This window comes from Mobula hypostoma, chromosome 5 (genome assembly GCF_963921235.1).
Source record: "Mobula hypostoma chromosome 5, sMobHyp1.1, whole genome shotgun sequence".
In the NCBI taxonomy this organism is placed as follows: domain Eukaryota; kingdom Metazoa; phylum Chordata; class Chondrichthyes; order Myliobatiformes; family Myliobatidae; genus Mobula; species Mobula hypostoma.
In genome coordinates, this window is record NC_086101.1 from 15322794 (window position 1) to 15342078 (window position 19285).

Consider the following 19285-nt stretch of genomic DNA (forward strand, 5'->3'; position numbering starts at 1 on the left):
ACTATCATTTTATATCTATTTTAGTTTTAAAAAAATTTTTGGTTACTGTTTCTTGTAAATTATGTACAATTTACGTATGTTAAATTAATTTCTCAAAATTGGTTTGTCATGTTTAGTTTGCTACAGCTGCAAAAAACTAATCTTCCTGGCATTTATACTCTGGGTATGTATGCCCATGACAATAAGCTTGAACATGGATACAGTCCCCTCATCGAATATCAATTACAAGAGCACTACACCTACATTTATGGAATTACTATATATATATTCAGTGTTCATAAAATCAATTTGATACTAAAGGTGGATCTTGTATCTTTTAATTCCAGATCTTGAGGTGCCGTTTCAAGAAGGCAACATCCATCATCAAAGAACACCACCATCCGGGCTATGCTACCTTGTCACAGCTACCATCGGGCAGGAGGTACAAAAGCCTGAAGTCCCATTTCACTGGGTTCAGGAACTGCTACAGGTACTTCCCTTCATCCATTTGGTTCTTGAACCAAACCGCACAACCCTAATCACCATCTCCGTATCACAACACTATGACCTCTTTGCACTGCAGTGGACATTTTTTTTGTTCTAATTGTGTTCTCTTTTGTAGAATTTATTTTTTAGTTGCATCTCTGATGCTCAAGTACATTTTTCATTGCACCCATGCATAGATGTAACTGTGCATATGACAATAAACTCAATTTCTTGACCACCGCCCGCCCACCCCTGGTGCAGTCCAAAAGAAAAGTTTGATATGTTGACCTCAATCTGGTTGTTTCTTAATTCTACTGCTCTGGAAATGAACTTCCTTGAGAAATATTGTCAGGGAGACTCTCATATTCCCTTAAACTAACATCGAGGCTCACCTTCCTTGCGACTTCTGCCGCTTCGTGGACCCGGTCGTAAAAGATATCTTTGTACTCATCCATCCACACCTCAGCCACTCGCACCAGGTTACGATATACAAAGGGGGATCTACTTCGGGATACGTAAGGGCTGTTGCTGTGGAACACGTGTCCCACTACGGAGCAGGGTATTATCTCCAGTCGGCCTCCACACTGCCAGACCTGCGGGCAATAGCAGGCAGTCATTTAATTAATAGCCAGCTGCCAATGCAAACGGGAAGGCGGGACAATTCATGGTGGTGCACAGTGCGGGTCAGATATTTTATCTATGAGTAGGCCCTTCAAACCACATCACCCAGCAATCACCCAGTTTAATCCCAGCCTGATCACTGGACAACTTACAATGGCCAATTCACCTACCAACCGGTACGTCTTTGGACTGTGGGAGAAAACCAGAGCCTGGAGGAAACCCACGCGGTCACAGGGAGAACGTCCAAACTCCTGACAGGCAGCGGCAGGAAATGAACCTGGGTCACTTGTACTGTAAAGTCGTGCTAACCACTATGCTACTGTGTTGCCCTGAGCTATCAGGGACATACAGCTCTGGGTGGACATTGTGGAGGTACCAGGAGAATTTGTAGTCGCTCTGTGAGCTGCCTCCTCTCAGGAATATTACCAAAGAAACCCAGAAAAAGGGATGGAGAGATGGTGCAATTTAGAGGGCGGCATGGTAGCATAGTGGTTATCACAGCACTTAACAGCCCCAGCTGTAAAATCGGGGTTCAATTCCCACCGCGGTCTGTAAGGAGTCTGTACGTTTTCCCCATGATGGCGTGGGTTTCGTGTGGGTGCTCCCGCTTCTCCCACATTCTTTCTAATAACACACTGACGTAGACAGATCCACTACCTTACGGTATCAGGGAACCACGTTCCATCCTGACTTCTGGTGCTGTTTAGAGTATGGATGTGTTCTCCGGACCCGCATGGGTTCCATGCCTCCCCCCAGAGGTGCTCCAGTTTCCTCTCACCTCCCAAAGAGGAGTGGACATGGAGAGGATGTTTCTTGGAACCACTGTTCCATGTGAGCAGCATTTACCACGCGACATAGAGCTTACGTTGCCAGTAATCAGCAGGAGCTCAACAAATGCAGCTACGTTCTGGGCAAAGTCATCAAGGCAGCAAAACAACAATACAAAGATAAGATTCAGACTCAACTTTCCATCAACAACACACACAGCTTATGGCAAGGTCTGCACACTATTGCAGACTTCAAAGCTAAACACAGTGGAGTTTCCAACATCAATGCCTCTCTCCCAGATGAGCCAAACCTTTTTTATGCTCAATTAGATGTCGCCAATATTGAGCCCCTGAGGAGACCTGTAGATGATACAACTGGCAGCTTGGTCATCTCTGAGGCCGAAGTACGCTGGTGTTTCCAGCGGTTAGACAGTCGCAAGGCCACGAGACCAGACGGCATCCCAGGGCGAGTACTCAGGATGTGCGCAGCACAAATGGCAGGTGTGTTTACATACATTTTTAATCTCTCCCTCTCAGTGTAGAGTGCCCTCCTGCTTTAAAACATCCACCGTTGTCCCTGTACCTAAAAAGACCAAGGTAACATCTCTGAGCGACTGGCGTCCTGTCGCACTCACCTCAATAATAAACAAATGCTTTGAGAGGCTGGTCAAGGACTACATTTGCAGCTTGCTACCACCCACACTGGACCCCCTACAATTCGCCTACCGACACAACCGATCGACAGATGACGCAATAGCCACAGCTCTACACACCATTGTTACACATCTGGAGAAGAAGGATGCTTATGTGAGAATGCTGTTCTTGGACTACAGTTCAGCTTTCAACACCATAATTCCCTCCAGGCTCCACAAGAAGCTCAGAGACCTCGGCCTTGACTCTGCCTTGTGTAGTTGGATCCTGGACTTCCTGTCAGATCGTCAGCAGGTGGTAAGAGTGGGCTCCCTCACCTCTGCCCCTCCGACCCTCAACACAGGTGCCCCTCATGGCTGTGTACTAAGCCCCCTCCTTCACTTTCTGTATACCCATGTCTGTCGCCACCAACAGCTCCAATCTGCTAATTAAATTTGCTGACGACACTACACTGATTGGCCAAATCTCAAATAATAATGAGACAGCCTACAGAGAAGAAGTCACCACCCTGACACAGTGCTGTCAAGAAAACAATCTCTCCGTCAATGTCGCAAAAACAAAGGAGCTGGTTGTGGATTAAAGGAGGAATGGAGACAAGCTATCCCCTATAGACATCAATAGATCTGGGGTTGAGAGGGTGAACAGCTTTAAGTTCCTTGGCATAAACATCACTGAGGATCTCACATGGTCTGTACATACTGGCTGTGTGGTGAAAAAGGCACAACAGCGCCTCTTTCACCTCAGACGGTTGAAGAAATTTGGTATGGCCCCCCAAATTCTAAGAACTTTCTATAGGGGCATGATTGAAAGCATCCTGACTGGCTACAGCCTGGTATGGAAACTGTACTTCCCTCAATCGCAGGACTCTGCAGAGAGTGGTGCGGACAGCCCAGTGCATCTGCAGATGTGAACTTCTCACTATTCAGGATATTTACAAAGACAGGTGTGTAATAAGGGCCCAAAGGATCATTGGGGACCGGAGTCCCCCAAGCACAAACTGTTTCAGCTTCTACCATCTGGGAAATGGTACCGCAGCATAAAAGCCAGGACCAACAGGCACTGGCGGCGCCACAGAGTTTTTTCTTGCTGGTGCTGCAGTGGGGCTGAATTATTCAGTGATGGTGCTGAGGGATGTACTGTATGGTAATATGTATTCACAAGGCCAGACGCGTGGCGTTCAATAGTCAGTTTCAAGCATTATGTGCCTGCTATAAATGCCTCTTGATTCACAAACAACAGCAATTTATAGATCTAATATAGAAGTGAACTGTGACAGTGTCAACAGCATCGGAGACAACTCGGGCCACACAGAGCATAAACAAACAAACCAACAGAGCATCCGACCCACAGCGCACATGAATCTCGCACCAGTCCCGCAATCAGCGTCAAATGTGTGCTTTTCAACTGAAAAACACAACACTAACCCACGATGTCTACTGCTATTCGCATTACATAGACAGACATTGCGAAAAGATACACCGTTATTAAAGTCAAATAAGGCAAACAACAGATGCAAGGCTTTATAAGGAGTTGGACAAATTGTACTCTGACCATGCAATACCTCAATTAATTTGGCTACTGAATTTAAAACAAAAATCACCAGAATCACCGCTTGGAAGTCTAAGCAAAACCAGTAGGCTTAATAGCAGTAAATATAATATTTTAGGATTTGCAGGAAACATAAGGTGCCTGGGCTTCTTTTCATATTATGCCCAATGGGTCTCTAACTACGCAGACAAGGCCCGCCCCCTGGTCAAGTCCACCACATTCCCCCTCTCAGCCGAGTCCCGCACGGCCTTCAGCTGCATAAAAGGGGACATTGCCAAAGCAGCAATGCATGCAGTGGATGAGGCCATTCCCTTCCAAGTAGAGAGTGACGCCTCCGACTTCGCGCTGGCTGCTACCCTCAACCAGGCGGGAAGACCAGTGGCGTTCTTCTCCCGTACCCTTCAAGGCCCTGAAATTCGGCACTTCGCGGTGGAGAAAGAGGCCCAGGCCATAGTGGAAGCTATAAGGCACTGGAGGCACTATCTTGCCGGCAAAAGGTTCACCCTGCTAACTGACCAGCGCTCAGTTGCATTCATGTTTAGTAACCAACAGCGGGGCAAAATCAAAAATGATAAAATTCTGAGCTGGAGAATCGAACTTTCCACCTTCAACTATGACATCATGTACTGGCCTGGGAAGCTCAACGAGCCCTCCGATGCCCTATCCTGGGGAACATGCGCCAGCACACAGATCGACTGGCTATACGCCCTACATGTAGATCTTTGTCACCCGGGGGTTACCCGGCTTTTCCACTGCGTGAAAGCAAGGAACCTGCCTTACTCCCTTGAGGAGATCAGGATGATGACCAGGGATTGCCAAGTCTGCACAGAGTGCAAACTGCACTTCTACCGAATTGATGGTGCATCATATGGGGTATCCACCACAAAATAATAACTATAATCAGCATTAGTCTAGGCCCAAATTTTTTAAAAAATCAAATACACTCACCATTGATGTTTTCAGAGAAGCACAATCCATCTGGTGTTGTGATTGCACCAATGATTTTCTGGATGTCAAGTGCCTTGGTCTTCCGGCTGTTTATAGCCAACAGGGCCAAGTTGCTGTTCTGAGCATCGCCACTGTTATTCATTAGGTAGTTTTTGAGGCATCTGAGGCAAGAGAAACTCCGTTCGCATAAGGCAGATGTCACAGGCAGAGTCAGTGATATGCAGATCAGTTTGCATAATTCTATAAATGCATCGCGGTAGGGTCTCATTAGAGCTAGAAATTCCACTGTGTCATTCACTGTCTGTCCTTGCTTTTGTTTTGTTTCCAGCAGACGCTGAACCTGATGTAGCTCTGCAGTCAGGTTCACTTCAGTCACTGCATAGTATTCGGCAATTGGCCAAAGACAATTCTTGTCTAGGAAAAACTTGTGTTTGGGACTCAATGCTGAGACTCCAGTCAGAACACCCCCAGTCTCAATTGAGAACCGTCTTTTCATTTCAGTCAGAAGTCTGTCTAACCGGATCGAAACAGTGCTTGCGAAGGTCATCAGAGGATGTGACAGGTGTGTGTTCAGTTTGGGCCTCAACAACAAAATCATGTAGGCAGCAGGGTGGCTGGGCCTGTCTCCTTTCATGTGGTCTGCTCTGTATACCGGCCTTGTCGCACAGGTCCCTAGCTCTTGCCTGAATTTCACCCCATGATTCCTCTCCCCGTTTTGCTGAGAGTGCTTCGATAGCAGACTGAGCCAAGTCCACAGCAGATGAAAGCTCCAAACTGGGAGATTGTAGCTGGTCTGACATGAACTTGGCGACTCGGAATAAATCCTCAAACGAAGTGAGCAGTAAAGCAAACTGCTCATCAATCTTCTTTCAGTTAGTCCTGACGAAGGGTCTCACCCCGAAACATTGACTGTACCTCTTCCTAGAGATGCTGCCTGGCCTGCTGCGTTCACCAGCAACTTTGATGTGTGTTGCTCGTCAATCAGTTCATTTACAGCTCTGGCCTCCATTTTCCTCTGTGCATTTGGTTGACCTATAATATCCTGTAGTGTAGCTAGAATGGCAGGGAGTGATTTCCTTATAGCCCACAAGGCTGTATACTGCCATGCCTAGCGTGTATCTGACAATTTCTTCAACTCCACGGGCTGTGCAGTTGATTCCAGTTCTCTCTGTTCCTTCATGAAAAGATCATGGACAACAGAGTTTGAAAAGAAGTTGTAAAGCAGCTGCACAGTTTCAAAAAACTCACCTGCTTATACAATTGCTCACAACATCCACTAAAACAAGGTTAAGTCTGTGAGCATGGCAGTGTATATATAATGCCTGTGGGACCTCTTCTCTGAAACTCTCTTGTACCCCATTATTGTACCCGGACATCACTGCCGCCCCGTCATAACACTGACCTATACACGCGTTCTTATCAATAACACACTGGGCGGGTGTCTGTTCAATGCTTTTAAGAAGCGACTCTGTGTCCAACCTTTCTGTTGGAGTGAAGTGCAAGAATTCTTCAAGCACTGTTTCATTATTCAAATACCGCACCACCACTGATATTTGCTCCTTTTTACTCAAGTCTTTACTTTCATCCACCATGATGGCAAAATGTCCAGCCTCCTTGATTTCTGCACTTATTTGACGTCTGACCGTATCCGCCATAATACCCGTAATTTCATTTTGGATATCATGATGGGTGTTTTTTGCATTTCCAGGATTGTCCTCTATTTTTTTAGCTACAGTCTTATCAAACTGCCCAATTACATTGAGCAACTCAACAAAGTTTCCCCTATTGCCAGATCCATCATTCTCCCGGTGTCCTCGCTGGGCAATGCCTTGGCACGCAGTATAGCGTAGAGACACAACTACTGCTCTCATATACTCACAATTTTCTTGGACAGTCTTTGCATGTCCTTTGTCAAGTATATTTCCCAATCTTGAACTGTCTTGTTTTCTCAATCTGAATTCGGCCCAAGTCTCCATAGCAAACTTATGAGCTGCACTTACATAGTGGGTTTTGAAAGCTGTTGTAGCTTTCCGCCAGTTGCGGTGACCGGTGACAGTGAAGGTAAACTCAGAATGGAACCCATGTCTTCCACACAGGAAATGCCTGCATGCGAAGCAGAATGTAGCATCTTTTGAGATCAAATATTCCAGTCAGGAGTACAGGTCAAACCAGCCACGAATAAAACTCCTTTGCTGATTGCCAAACTGTTGCGTGCAGTGAAGGGTACTTTTTCAATGCTAGCCCACAGGGTCCTTCCTCAGGCTGCTGGCTAACATCGCTAACAGTATTCCCACTAGCACTAAGAGCAGCTTCATCCACATCCTCTTCCGAATCCTGCTCCATTTCTTGTTCCTCTACTTCGCCCTCACATTCCTTAGATGAACTGCTGTCATCCTCATCCTCACTTACTTCTTTCTGCATGTCACTTTCAATTAAGACAGGCTCAGGCTGAGACACCACTGATTCCTCTGGATGAAGTCGTTTTCTCACTAAAAATCCATCCATTTTTCACGACAGCCAAAATAATGCACGTGCCAGGCCCACACTCGCTTGTAAAATCACAATGTGTGTGTGTGGGGGGGCATCTGTTAGTCTCGCGAGACCATGGATCTGCGCCTGGATCCTGCACAATGTATGTATACTATCAATATCTCGCGGGAGTGAGAGTGAGTGACATCACCACCTTAAGTGATCTTAGATCAGCTTAACTGATCTGAGTGAGGACAGCAACGGCAAGACATTGACAATGAACGAATAAGCAGAAGTGTAGGGTGGATCTGACCTTAGGCCAGCACAGAGTTTATAACTTTATTGTTGCGTGGGTGCTATGGTAATTGGGGGCGCTGTTTCACTAGATCAATTGGAGAAACAAGCTGTATTCAAAACTATACAGAGAAAGCAGCTGCAATTTGTGACAAATTTCAGTTACTTTCTTGGTGGTGCTATTGTAATTTGCTGCTATTACAGCACCAGCAAACACCATCTCATCACTGCCACTAACAACAGGCTCTGGGACAACTTCTTCCACCAGGCCATCAGACTGCTTAATTCATGCTGACGCAACTGAATTTCTATGTTATATTGACTATCTTGTTGTACATATTATTTATTATAAATTACTATAATTGCACATTTTACATTTAGACAGAGACGTAACGTAAAGATTTTTACTCCTCATGTATATGAAAGATGTAAGTAATAAAATCAATTCAAATCAATTCTTATACTGGGATGTAAAGGACCAGAGGGTACAGCCTCAGAATGCAAGGCATCCATTTAGAGAGGAGAAGAAATTTCTTCAACCAGAAAGTGGTGAATCTGTGAAATTCTTTGCCACAGACGGCTGTGGAGGCCAAGTCATTGAGTATATTTAAAGTGGAGCTTGGTAGGTTCTTGATTAGTCACGGTTTCATTGGTTGGACAGCAGGAGATTGAGAGGAAAAATAAATCAGCCATGATCTAATGGTGGAGAAAACTTGATGGCCTGAATGGTCTAATTCTGCTCCTTTATTGGATGGTCAGCACAGCCTCAGTGAACCAAAGGGCCTATTTCCATGCAGTCTGTCTCTATGACAAATAGGAGCAAAGGACACCCAGACAGCCTTAAATCTTCTACAAGATGCTACTTGGAACTTATTCCTTTGATCAAACATTTGGCCATCAGTCCTAAAATACAGCAACACACATAAAATGCTCGAGGAACTTTACAGGTCAGACAGCATCTAGGGAAATGAATAAACAGTCAACATTTCAGGCCGAGGCCCTTCATCAGGGCTGAGAAGGAACGGGAAAGATGCCAGAATAAAAAGGTGGGGGGCAGGGGAAGGAGGCTAGCTGGAAGCTGATTGGTGAAGCCAGCTGGCTGGGAAAAGTCGAGGGCTGGAGAAGAAGGAATTTGATAGGAGAGGCAAGTGAATCACAGCAGAAAGGAAAGAAGGAGGGGACCCAGGAGGAAATGGTAGGCTGTGAGAAAAGGCAAATGTTATGGTGGGGAATAGAGGAAGGGAGGAGGAAAATTTGTTTACCAGAAAGAGAAATTGATATTCATGCCATCAGGTTGCAGGATACCCAGACGGAATATAAGGTATTGCTCCTCCACCCTGAAGGTGGCCTCATCTTGGCACAAGAGGAGGCCATGGACCATTACATTGGAATGGGATTGGAAATGGGAATTAAAATGTTGGGTCACCAGGAAGTCTTGCTTGTGGTGGCTGGTGCGAAGGTGCATGACAAATTGGTCCCCCAATTTAAAACAAGTCTCACCAATGTGGAGGAGGCCAATCAGGGGTACTGGACACAATAGACGACACCAGCAGGTTCATAGGTGAAATGTGGCCTCACCTGGAAGGACTGTTTGGGATGCTGAATGGAGGTGAGGGAGGGGGTGTAGCACTTAGGCTGCTTGCGGGGTTAAGTGCCAGGTGGGAGATTAGTGGCAAGGGATGAATGGCCAAGGGAATCGTGGCGGGACCGACCGGTGCAGAAAGTGGAGGAGGGTTGGGGAGTTAAAGATATGTTTAGTGGTGGGATCCCTTTGGAGATAGCGGAAGTTGTGGAAGATAACGTGTTGAATGCAGAGGCTCATGGGGTGGTAGGTAAGGACAGGAGGAACTCTATCACTATCAGGGTGAAGATGGGGTCAGTGCAGATGCACGGGAAATGGAGGAGATGAGGATGAGGGCCACATCAATAGTGGAGGGAGTGAAATGCTGCTCTTTAAAGAAGACACTTCTGATGTTCTGGAACTGAAAGTCATGTCCTGGGAACAGATGCAGCAGAGATGAAGGAAATGAGCATTTTTACACGAGATAGTGTGGGAAGAGGTATAGTTGAGATAACCTTGGGAATCAGTAGGTTTATAAAAGATGTTGGTTGACAAGTTTGTCTCCAGAGATGGAGATAGAAAGATCGAGAAGGGGAAAGGAGGTGTCAGAAGTGAATTTAAGGGCAGGGTGGAAGGTAGAGGCAGAAGGAGAAGATGGCGACACGACGCAGCGCGCGCTCACCGGTGAAATGATATTGTATTTGTTAAATAGGGGCCGTGGACAATTCTGACTTGATGGAGCCAAATCAGAGCAGAGAAGCAGAGGAACATCTGGAGAAAACTTCTGAAATGCCCGGTTCGCTGCCGCTGCTACTTTCCGATCGAGAATCTCTGGAGGGAAGGCCCTAAAATCCCTGGCTTTGCCTGCTGCTGGTGACCGAGGCTGAGGTCGAAGTGTTCGGCAGAGATGGTGCTGGGTACTCGGTGTCGGAGGGCTGATCAGAGCTCGAAGTTTTCGGACAACTCAAAGTTGGACTGTAGTCAGGCATGGCAGGGAGAGTTTTCTTCCTTCTCCTGACTGCGTGAGATGTGGGACTTTCGAAAGACTTTGAACTTTTTTACTGTGCCATGGCCTTCATCAAGTTATGGTATTGTTGCACTGTTGTAATTATACGTTATTATTATGTGGTTTTTGTTAGTTTTTCAGTCTTGGTCTGTCCTGTGTTTCAGTGATATCACACTGGAGGAATATTGTATCATTTCTTAATGCATGCACTACTAAATGACAATAAAAGAGGACTGCGTGTCCTCATAATCTAATCTAATCTAATTGATGAAATGACGAGCTCAGCATCGGTGCATGAACAAGCGCTAATGTAGTTGTCAATGCAGCAGAGGAAGAGTTGAGAAGTATTACCGGGGAAGGATTGGAACATGGACTGTTCTACGTAGCCAATGAAGAGGCAGGCATAGCTGGACCTATGCAAGTGCCCATGGCTACCCCTTGAGTTTGAAGAAAGTGGGAGGAGCCGAAGGAAAAATTGTTCAGGGTGAGGACCCATTCTGCCAGCTGAAGGAGGCTGGTGGTGGAGGGGGATTGGTTGGTTCTTTTCTTGAGAGAGCTTTGAGGCCTTCTTGATGGGAGATAGAGGTGTCTAGGGACTGAACATCCATGGTGAATGGCAGGCTGGTCAGGGCCAGGGAATTGAAAGATAGTGAGGAGATCGAGGGCATGAGAAGTGTCACGGATGGGAAGGGCAGGGACTGAACTAACGGGGGTAAAAAGGCATCAAGATATGAGGACACAGGTTGGGGGTTGGGCGATCAAGTTGAAACACACAAGGTACAGTAGGGGTTCTGTGGGGGAAATGTTGAGAAGCTGCTTCCCCTTGAGGGAGAATCCAGAAGCTGCTTCCCCATGAGGGAGAATCCAGTATTACAAAATACTGGAAACACTCAGCATGTCAGGCAGCATCTGTGAAGAGAGAAACAGAGTTAACATTTCAGGTCAAACACCTCCCAGAGGAGGATATAATATTTGCCTGTGCAATTATGAAGAGAAATTACAGAAATTAGTGTATTCTTTGGATTTTATTTTAAGGGTAGATTGAATGAGCTTTGTTTCAGAAAAGATCAACTGGTCAAAGCTTTGCAAAGATAAGTCAGTCAACTGAGAGAGAGTTATACTCTGAAATGGAGTTGACAGGACTGTCTACTAGTAGTTGGTATTCGTAACTCTAATAGTACTGATGGGATGAATGGCCACTTTGTGCGCTGTAAAGGGATATGAACAGTATACATAAGACAGAATTAGATCTTTCGACCCATCAAGTCTGTTCCACCATTCCATCATGACTGATTTACAATCCCTTTCAACCCCTTCTCCTGCCTTTTCCCAGTAACATTTTATGCCCCAGCTAATCAAGAACCATACAACATCCACTTTAAATATAGTCAGTGACTTGGTCTCCTCAGCCATCTGTGGCAACGAATTCCACAGATTCACCACCCTCTAGTTAAAGAAATTCCTCCTCAACTCTGCCCCTCTATTCTGAGGCTGTTCCTTTCATCCTAGACTCTCCCACCAGAGGAAACATCTCTCTGTCTAGGACTTTCAATATTTGATAGATTACAATGAGATTTTAGTGAATAAATTTTCCGTAGTTTGGTATGTAGAAGAATGAACGAATGAGCAAGAGTCTGCAAAGCCTATACTGCTGGTTAAACCAGACGACAGGTATACTGGCTATCTCCTCAACCATAGTGTCATTAAACGGCAGAACAACGGAGAGGGGCTGAATGGCCAGTTGTATTACCCGAAAGGACAGCTCTAGGTTCTCTCCGCCCCATATCTCCATCTGCGTGTCGTAGGCGCCAATGTATTCAAAGTAGGCCTTGGACACAGCAAAAAGTCCTCCGGGGATAGTTGGGGTCCTAAAACCAAGCAGTAAAACATTGTGTCAGCTTGGTGCAGGAAACTACTGCTCATTTCCTCCAATGATCTCTGAGACCGGAGGAACTCAGCAGGTCTGCGAAATACCGCTGTTTTGGGCAGAGACTTGAGATCAGGACTGAGAGTGGGGAGAACATAAATATATAAGAAATAGGAGCAGGAGAAGGCCATCCGTCCTGTCGAGCCTGCACTGCCATCCAATAAGGTCGTGACAGATCAGAGGGGGGAGATAGCTGGTATAAAGAGAATGGGGGGTGGGGGGGGGCAAGTGCCGGCACGAGCAGGGCTGAGGCAATGATGGACAGAAGGAGCCAGGTAGGGAAGGGAGAGGGATGGAGTTGGGTGGCAGGGGGAGCAGAGGTGGACAAGTAAGTTCCTTCAGGTTTATTGTCATTTGCCTGTACATATAAACAACCAAACAAACCAAACATTCTTCTTGATCACAGTGCACCCATAATACAAAGTTCAAATTTATTATCAAAGTATGTATACCTTAGACAACATGCACAAAGAACAATAAAACAAAACATTACTACAAATAAGTTAGTAAAATATAATTCAAAATGCATGCAAAGTGTGTCGAACAGATAAACAGTAAACAGCTCACTGTCCTAGTGACGAGATCTTGGTGGTGGCAGGGTATTCATTAGTCTCACAGCCTGGGAGAAGAAGCTGTTACCCAGTCGGACAGTCCTAGTCCTAATGCTTCTGTACCTCCTTCCTGGCAGTAGTGGATCAAAAAGATGGTGGGATGGGCAGTAGGTACCCTCAACAATGTTTCGGGCCCTTCGTATTGGGAAAGGGGAGGCAGGTGGAGGATGAGGGTGGGGACAAAGACTGGAGGGTGGTGCACAGGAGACAAGGGTTATAAATTGTGGAAGCTGACCAGTGAGGAAGATGGTGACAGAAACCGTTAAGGGAGAGGCGAAGGGGTGAAGGGAAGGTGGAAGCAGAGGTGAGGAGCGATCCAGTGAGTAAAAACCGGTGGGCAGTAAGTGGATGGCAGCAGGAGGGGAAAGGGGATGAAAATGGGTGAAGGGGGATGGGTAGGGGATTACAGGTAAAAGAAAAAACCATGCGCAGCAGACAACAGCAGAAAGGCAGACAGAGACCCACTGTTGAGGTGAGGGTTACCAGAAGTAGGAAACTGGATCATACATACCTTTGGGTTGTAAATTACCCAAACGGAATAAGAGATTTTGTTCTTTTTTACGGGGGGGGGGGCGGGGGGGGGATGGTGAAGTTATTTATTTATTTATTCCAGTGTTCATGAACTATTTTAACCAAAGTACATGTGCAGTGTAGTTGCTGCTGTAATGTTGACTGAATTCTGGATGATTGGTTCTCACATGAAGCAAGAAGTTGAAAATATTGACAGGACTCTGGGGAATGAACCATCTCCCTGCCCTTTTTTGGAAGAGTGGCCTGGAATGTTTCTGGAGGGGGGAAAGTAATTAGTTTGGCATAACTCTGTTAGGTGTGTCTATCATTAACTCCTGGTTCATTATTGTTCCTTTCGTCAGGAATGTGACGTTTCACCAAAGTGCTCGGGGCACAGAGGTTGAGTGAAGTCTGACAGATGTTTCTAGTGTTATGAAGCAGATAGAGCAGAAGCCAGTACCTTTCTCCCAGGGTTGAAATGTCTAATATCAGAGGGCTCTTATTTCTAGCGAGAGGGGGTAAGCTCACAGGAGATGAGCGAGTAGGTTTCTTATACAGAGCGTGGTGAGTGTCTGGAAGGCCCAGCTTGGGGTTGTGTCAGAGTTGAACATAACAGGGGCATTCAAGATGCTCTCACACAGGACCATCCACGCGCAGGAAGGATATAGACATGGTGTAGGCAGAAGGGATGAGCATAGTTGGACTTCTGATTACTAATTATATTAGTTCTGGACACCATTGTGGGTCGAAAGGCCTGTTCCCATCCAGTGCTGTTCTAAAGCATGAACATAGAGGATGAAAAGAATCACTGAGGAGGCAGTTCAATGAGATTGAAAGCTGCTGACCTGAAGGGGAAGCTGTTGTCCTTCCTTGCCTCGTTCTCGTAGACTGGTAGCTCCTCCCAAGCAAAAGAGAGTGACCAGTCAAAGCTGCCACGGAAGGGGGTGGTATCCGTCGGCGAGGGCTTCTCGACCTCGAAGGTGCGCCGGTCGATGGGGGTGACCTGGGGGCTGACCACAACATGCTCCAGCTTCACTATCCTGGCCAGCAGGGGCTCCAGCCAGCCCTCAAAACACTCGCCTGGGTGGAAACCACAGTCAGTACATCCAGTTCATCTGGCAGGTGAGACTAGATCTAGACCACAGAGCCTCGAGATTCGGGGGAATACATTTAGGATGAGGTGAGGTGGGACTTCTTTTCCCAGAGAGTAGTGAATCTGTGGAATTCTCTGAAAAGGTTATGCATCAAATAGATTCAAAACACAGTTAAACATGAGATGAACAGTCCTTGAAAGTGAGTCCATTGGTTGTGGGAGCAGTTCAGTGATGGGGCAGGTGAAGTTATCTCCTTTGGTTTAAGAGCCTGATGGTTAAGGAGTAATAACTGTTCCTGAACCAGCTGGTCAAGCCAAGTCACTTTTTATTGTCATTTCGACCATAACTGCTGGTACAGTACGCAGTAAAGACAAGACAACGTTTTTCAGGACCATGGTGCTATATGAAACAATACAAAAACTACACTGAACTACGTAAAAACAACACAAAAACTACACTGAACTACGTAAAAACAACACAAAAACTACACTAGACAACAGACCTACTCAGGACTGCATAAAATGCACAAAACAGTGCAGGCATTACAATAAATAATAAACAAGACAATAGGCACAGTAGAGGGCAGTAGGTTGGTGTCAGTCCAGGCTGTGGGTACTGAGGAGTCTGATGGCTTGGGGGAAAAAACTGTTACATAGTCTGGTCGTGAGAGCCCGAATGCTTTGGTGCCTTTTGCCAGATGACAGGAGGGAGAAGAGTTTGTATGGGGGGTGCGTGGGGTCCTTCATAATGCTGTTTGCTTTACGGATGCAGCGTGTGGTGTGAACCTGAGGCTCTTGTACCTTCTTCCTGATGGCAGCAATGAGAAAACAGCATGGACTGGGTATGGGCGGGGTCTCTGATGAGGGATGCTGCTTTCCGGCAACAACGTTTCCTGTAGGTGTGTTTAATAGGAGCAGAATTAGGTCATTTTGCACATCGAGTCTGCCTCACCATTTCATCAGGGCTGATCCATTTTCCGCTTGGCCTCAATTTCATGCCTCCTCCCCGTAACCCTTCATACGCTGATAATGGTGGGGGAGGGCTATACCCACGATGGACTGTGCCGAATCCACTACGTTTCGTAGGATTTTCCATTCAAAGGCATTGGTGTTTCCATACCAGGCTGTGATACTCTCCATCGTCGTCATCGTCCTGGCTATCCCTCGAAGTCGAGGATGATGGTCTTTGTTCTGAAGAAGTGGCCCACAGAGTGAAGACACCTGTGTGTGTATTTGTTTAATGTAAGCACACGATACTTCACAAATCAACCAAATGATTCCAATGGCATGGAAACCACGATGACTGGAGCTGGTGGACTTGTTGCAGCCTTCATCCGCCTTCACAGCCATTCAGTTCGAAGTAACTTCGTCCACCTGTTCCACCGTTGAGGTCTTGGCTGGATTGCTCTTTGTCAGGGACCTCACCCTCGACCTTACCGCCATGGGTGACCCTATCAGCAGCATAGCTCCAGACGGCATCGCTCTCGGGATCACAGGACCACACAAGCTTCTCCACCACGACAAGGTGACAATCCACAGAGAAGGATACTCCCCACTACACAGCTATAGAGGTTTGTCAAAGTTTTAGATGTCATTCCAAATCTTTGCAAATTCCTAAGGAAGTAGAGGCACTGCCGTGCTTTCTTCGTAATTGCACTTACGTGCTGGGCCCAGGACAGGACCTCCAAAATGATAACATTATGGAATTTAAAGTTCTTGACCCTCTTCCCCTCTGATATCCCAATGACCACTGGCTGATTGACCTCCGATTTCCTCCTCCTGAAGTCAATAATCTTGGTCTTACTGACATTGAGTCAGAAGTTCCTCTTGTGGCACCTCTCAGCCAGATTTTCAATCTCCCTCCTATATGCATATTCGCCACCACCTCTGATTCAGGCTGTGACAGTAGTGTGGTCAGCAAACTTAAATATGGCATGGGAGCTGTACTGAGCCACAGTGTAAAGAGAGTAGAGCAGGGGACTAAGCACACAGCCCTGTGCTGTGGGAGATTGTGGAGGAGATGTTGTTGCCAATCCAGATCGACCAGGGTCTGCAAGTAAGGAAATCAAGGATCCAATTGCACAAGGAGGTACTGAGGCCAAGGCCTTGAAGCTCATAGATTTGTTAACGTTCCATTCAGAATCTTACTTTATTGGTTTGTAAGTTGATGGAGATGATTCTGAGAGGCGGGATTTATGAACATTTGGACAGGCATAACATGATTAGGAATAGTCAGCATGGCTTTGTTCCTTATGAGCCTGACTGAATTTTTTGAGGATGTGACTAAACACATTGATGAAGGTAGAGCAGTGGACATAGTGTATATGGATTTTAGCAAGGCATTTGATAAGGTACCCCATGCAAGGCTTATTGAGAAAGTAAGGAGGCACAGGATCCAATGGGACATTGCTTTGTAGATCCAGAACTGGCTTGCCTACAGAAGACAAAGTGTGGTTGTAGATGAGTCATATTCTGCATGGAGGTCGGTCACCAGTGACGTGCCTCAGGGATCTATTCTGGGACCCCTACTCTTCGTGATTTTTATAAATGACCTGGATGAAGAAGTGGAGGGATGCGTTAGTAAATTTGCTGATGACACAAAGGTTGGAGGTGTTGTGGATGGCATGGAGGGCTGTCAGAGGTTACAGCGGGACATTGATAGGATGCAAAACCGGGCTGAGAAGTGGCAGATGGAGTTCAACCCAGATAACTGTGAAGTGGTTCAGTTTGGTAGGTCAAATATGATGACAGAATATAGTATCAATGGTAAGACTCCTGGCAGTGTGGAGGATCAGAGGGATCTTCCGGTCCGAGTCCATAGGATAATCAAAGCTGCTACACAGGTTGACTCTGTGGTTAAGAAAGCATACAGTGTATTGGCCTTCATTAATCGTGGGATTGAGTTTAGGAGCTGAGAGGTAATGTTGCAGCTATATAGGACCCTGGTCAGACCCCACTTGGAGTACTGTGCTCAGTTCTGGTCGCCTCACTATAGGAAGGATGTGGAAACCATAGAAAGGGTGCAGAGGAGATTTACAAGGATGTTGCCTGGATTGGGGAGCATGCCTTATGAGAATAGGTTGAGTGAACTCAGCCTTTTTTCCTTGGAGCAACAAAGGATAAGAGGTGACCTGACAGAGGTGTACAAGATGATGAGAGCCATTGATTGTGTGGATAGTCAGAGGCTTTTTCCCAGGGCTGAAATGGCTAGCACGAGAGGGCACAGTTTTAAGGTGCTTGGAAGCAGGTATAGAGGAGATGTCAGAGGTAAGTTTTTTACGCAGGGAGTGGCGAATGTGTGGTATGGGCTGCCAGCGACAGTGGTGGAGGCGGATATGATAAGGTCTTTTAAGGGACTCCTGGACAGGTACATGGAGCTCAGAAAAATAGAGGGCTATGGGTAACCCTAGGTAATTTCTAAGGTGAGGACATGTTCAGCACAGCTTTGTGGACTGAAGGGTCTGTATTGTGCTGTAGGTTTTCTATGTTCCTAATCAGAATCAGGTTTAGTATCACTGACATATGTCGTGAAACTTGTTGTTTTGTGGCAGCAGTGCAGCCTAAGGCATTAAAAAACCTGTACGTTATGATTAAAAATAAATAAATAGGGTAGAGGAGGAATGGCAAATTTGTTTTCATGGATCATTCAGAAATCTGACGGTGGAGACGAAGAAGCTGCTTCTAAAATGTGTGTCTTCAGATTTCTGTATCTCCTCCCTGACGGTAATAATGAGAAGATGGCTTGTCTATGCTTTTATACTTTTTGTAAGATTTTCTGTTCTTGGGCATTGGTGTTGCCATCACTCCTGTCAGGGATGAGGCTACGTAGCATCCAATCCAGAACCACCAGACTGAAAAACAGTTACTTTTGCCGAGCAGTAAGTCTCCACCCACTAACTCCACTACTACTTTATTAAGTCCTGTCAGTCTCCGAATGCACAGCCTAGTTACAGTTTGTGGACATGCAATCAATCTGTGCATATAAGCTATCTTATGTATTTATATTTATTGGTTTTAGTTATTATTGTGTTCTTTAACTTTTCTGTTTTTTTTCTGCTGCATCGGATCCAGAATAACAATTATTTCATTCTCCTTTACACTTGTGTACAGGAAATGATATTGAAAAATCTTACATTTTGAATCTTGCATGAAAACACTGATGGCCAAGCGTGGAAAAGCTGACAAAGGGCAGTGGATACAGCCCAGTCCGTCACAGAAAAGGTGCTCCCCACCACTGAGCACATTTACAAGGAGCGTTGTCACAAGAAAGCAGCATCCATCATCAAGGAGCCCCACCATCTAGGCCATGCTCTCTTCTCACTGCCGCCATCAGGAAGGAGGTACAGGAGCCTTAGGTCCCACACCACCAGTTCAGGAACAGTTATTACCCTACAACTATCGGGCTCCTGAACTGCCATGGATATCGTCACAGACTTCAACACTGAACTGATTCCACCACCTACGGACTCATCTTCAATGAGTCTACAACTCGTGTTCTTAGTATTATTTATTTATCTGTCTGCCTATTTACAAACTCTGTGTGTGTGTGTGTGTGTGTGTGTGTGTGTGTGTATGTGTCTGTATTTACATATATATATAGTCTGCATATTAGTTGCCAGACTTTGTGTGAGGTTTCTCATTGATTCTATTGTGGTTCTTTGTTCTACTGTGAATGCCCACAATATATCTCAGGGTGGTTTATGGTGACATATACAGTACTTTAAAAATAAACTTACTTTGAACTTATTCAAATTCTCCCTCAGATTCACCCACCTGCAGTAGGTGGGTGATCATTCAGTGTCAACCTTCACCTT

At 45.9% G+C, this 19285-nt stretch overlaps 1 protein-coding gene and 1 long non-coding RNA gene across 3 annotated transcripts in view; one reads left to right on the forward strand and one right to left on the reverse strand.

Annotated features, from left to right (window-relative positions):
* Positions 1-10504, forward strand: part of LOC134346633 (uncharacterized) — a 37873-nt gene extending 27369 nt beyond the window's left edge. For both annotated transcript variants that reach the window (XR_010017972.1, XR_010017971.1), the window contains 2 exons: positions 327-469; positions 10037-10504. This is a non-coding gene — a long non-coding RNA (uncharacterized LOC134346633). The remainder of the gene's footprint in view (positions 1-326; positions 470-10036) is intronic.
* Positions 1-19285, reverse strand: part of LOC134346630 (polypeptide N-acetylgalactosaminyltransferase 6-like) — a 45627-nt gene that overhangs the window by 9784 nt on the left and 16558 nt on the right. The window contains exons 5-7 of the mRNA XM_063048094.1: positions 14224-14458; positions 12081-12198; positions 858-1058 (exon numbers count right to left, since the gene is read on the reverse strand). Coding sequence (XP_062904164.1) covers positions 858-1058; positions 12081-12198; positions 14224-14458 — 554 coding nt within the window. The remainder of the gene's footprint in view (positions 1-857; positions 1059-12080; positions 12199-14223; positions 14459-19285) is intronic.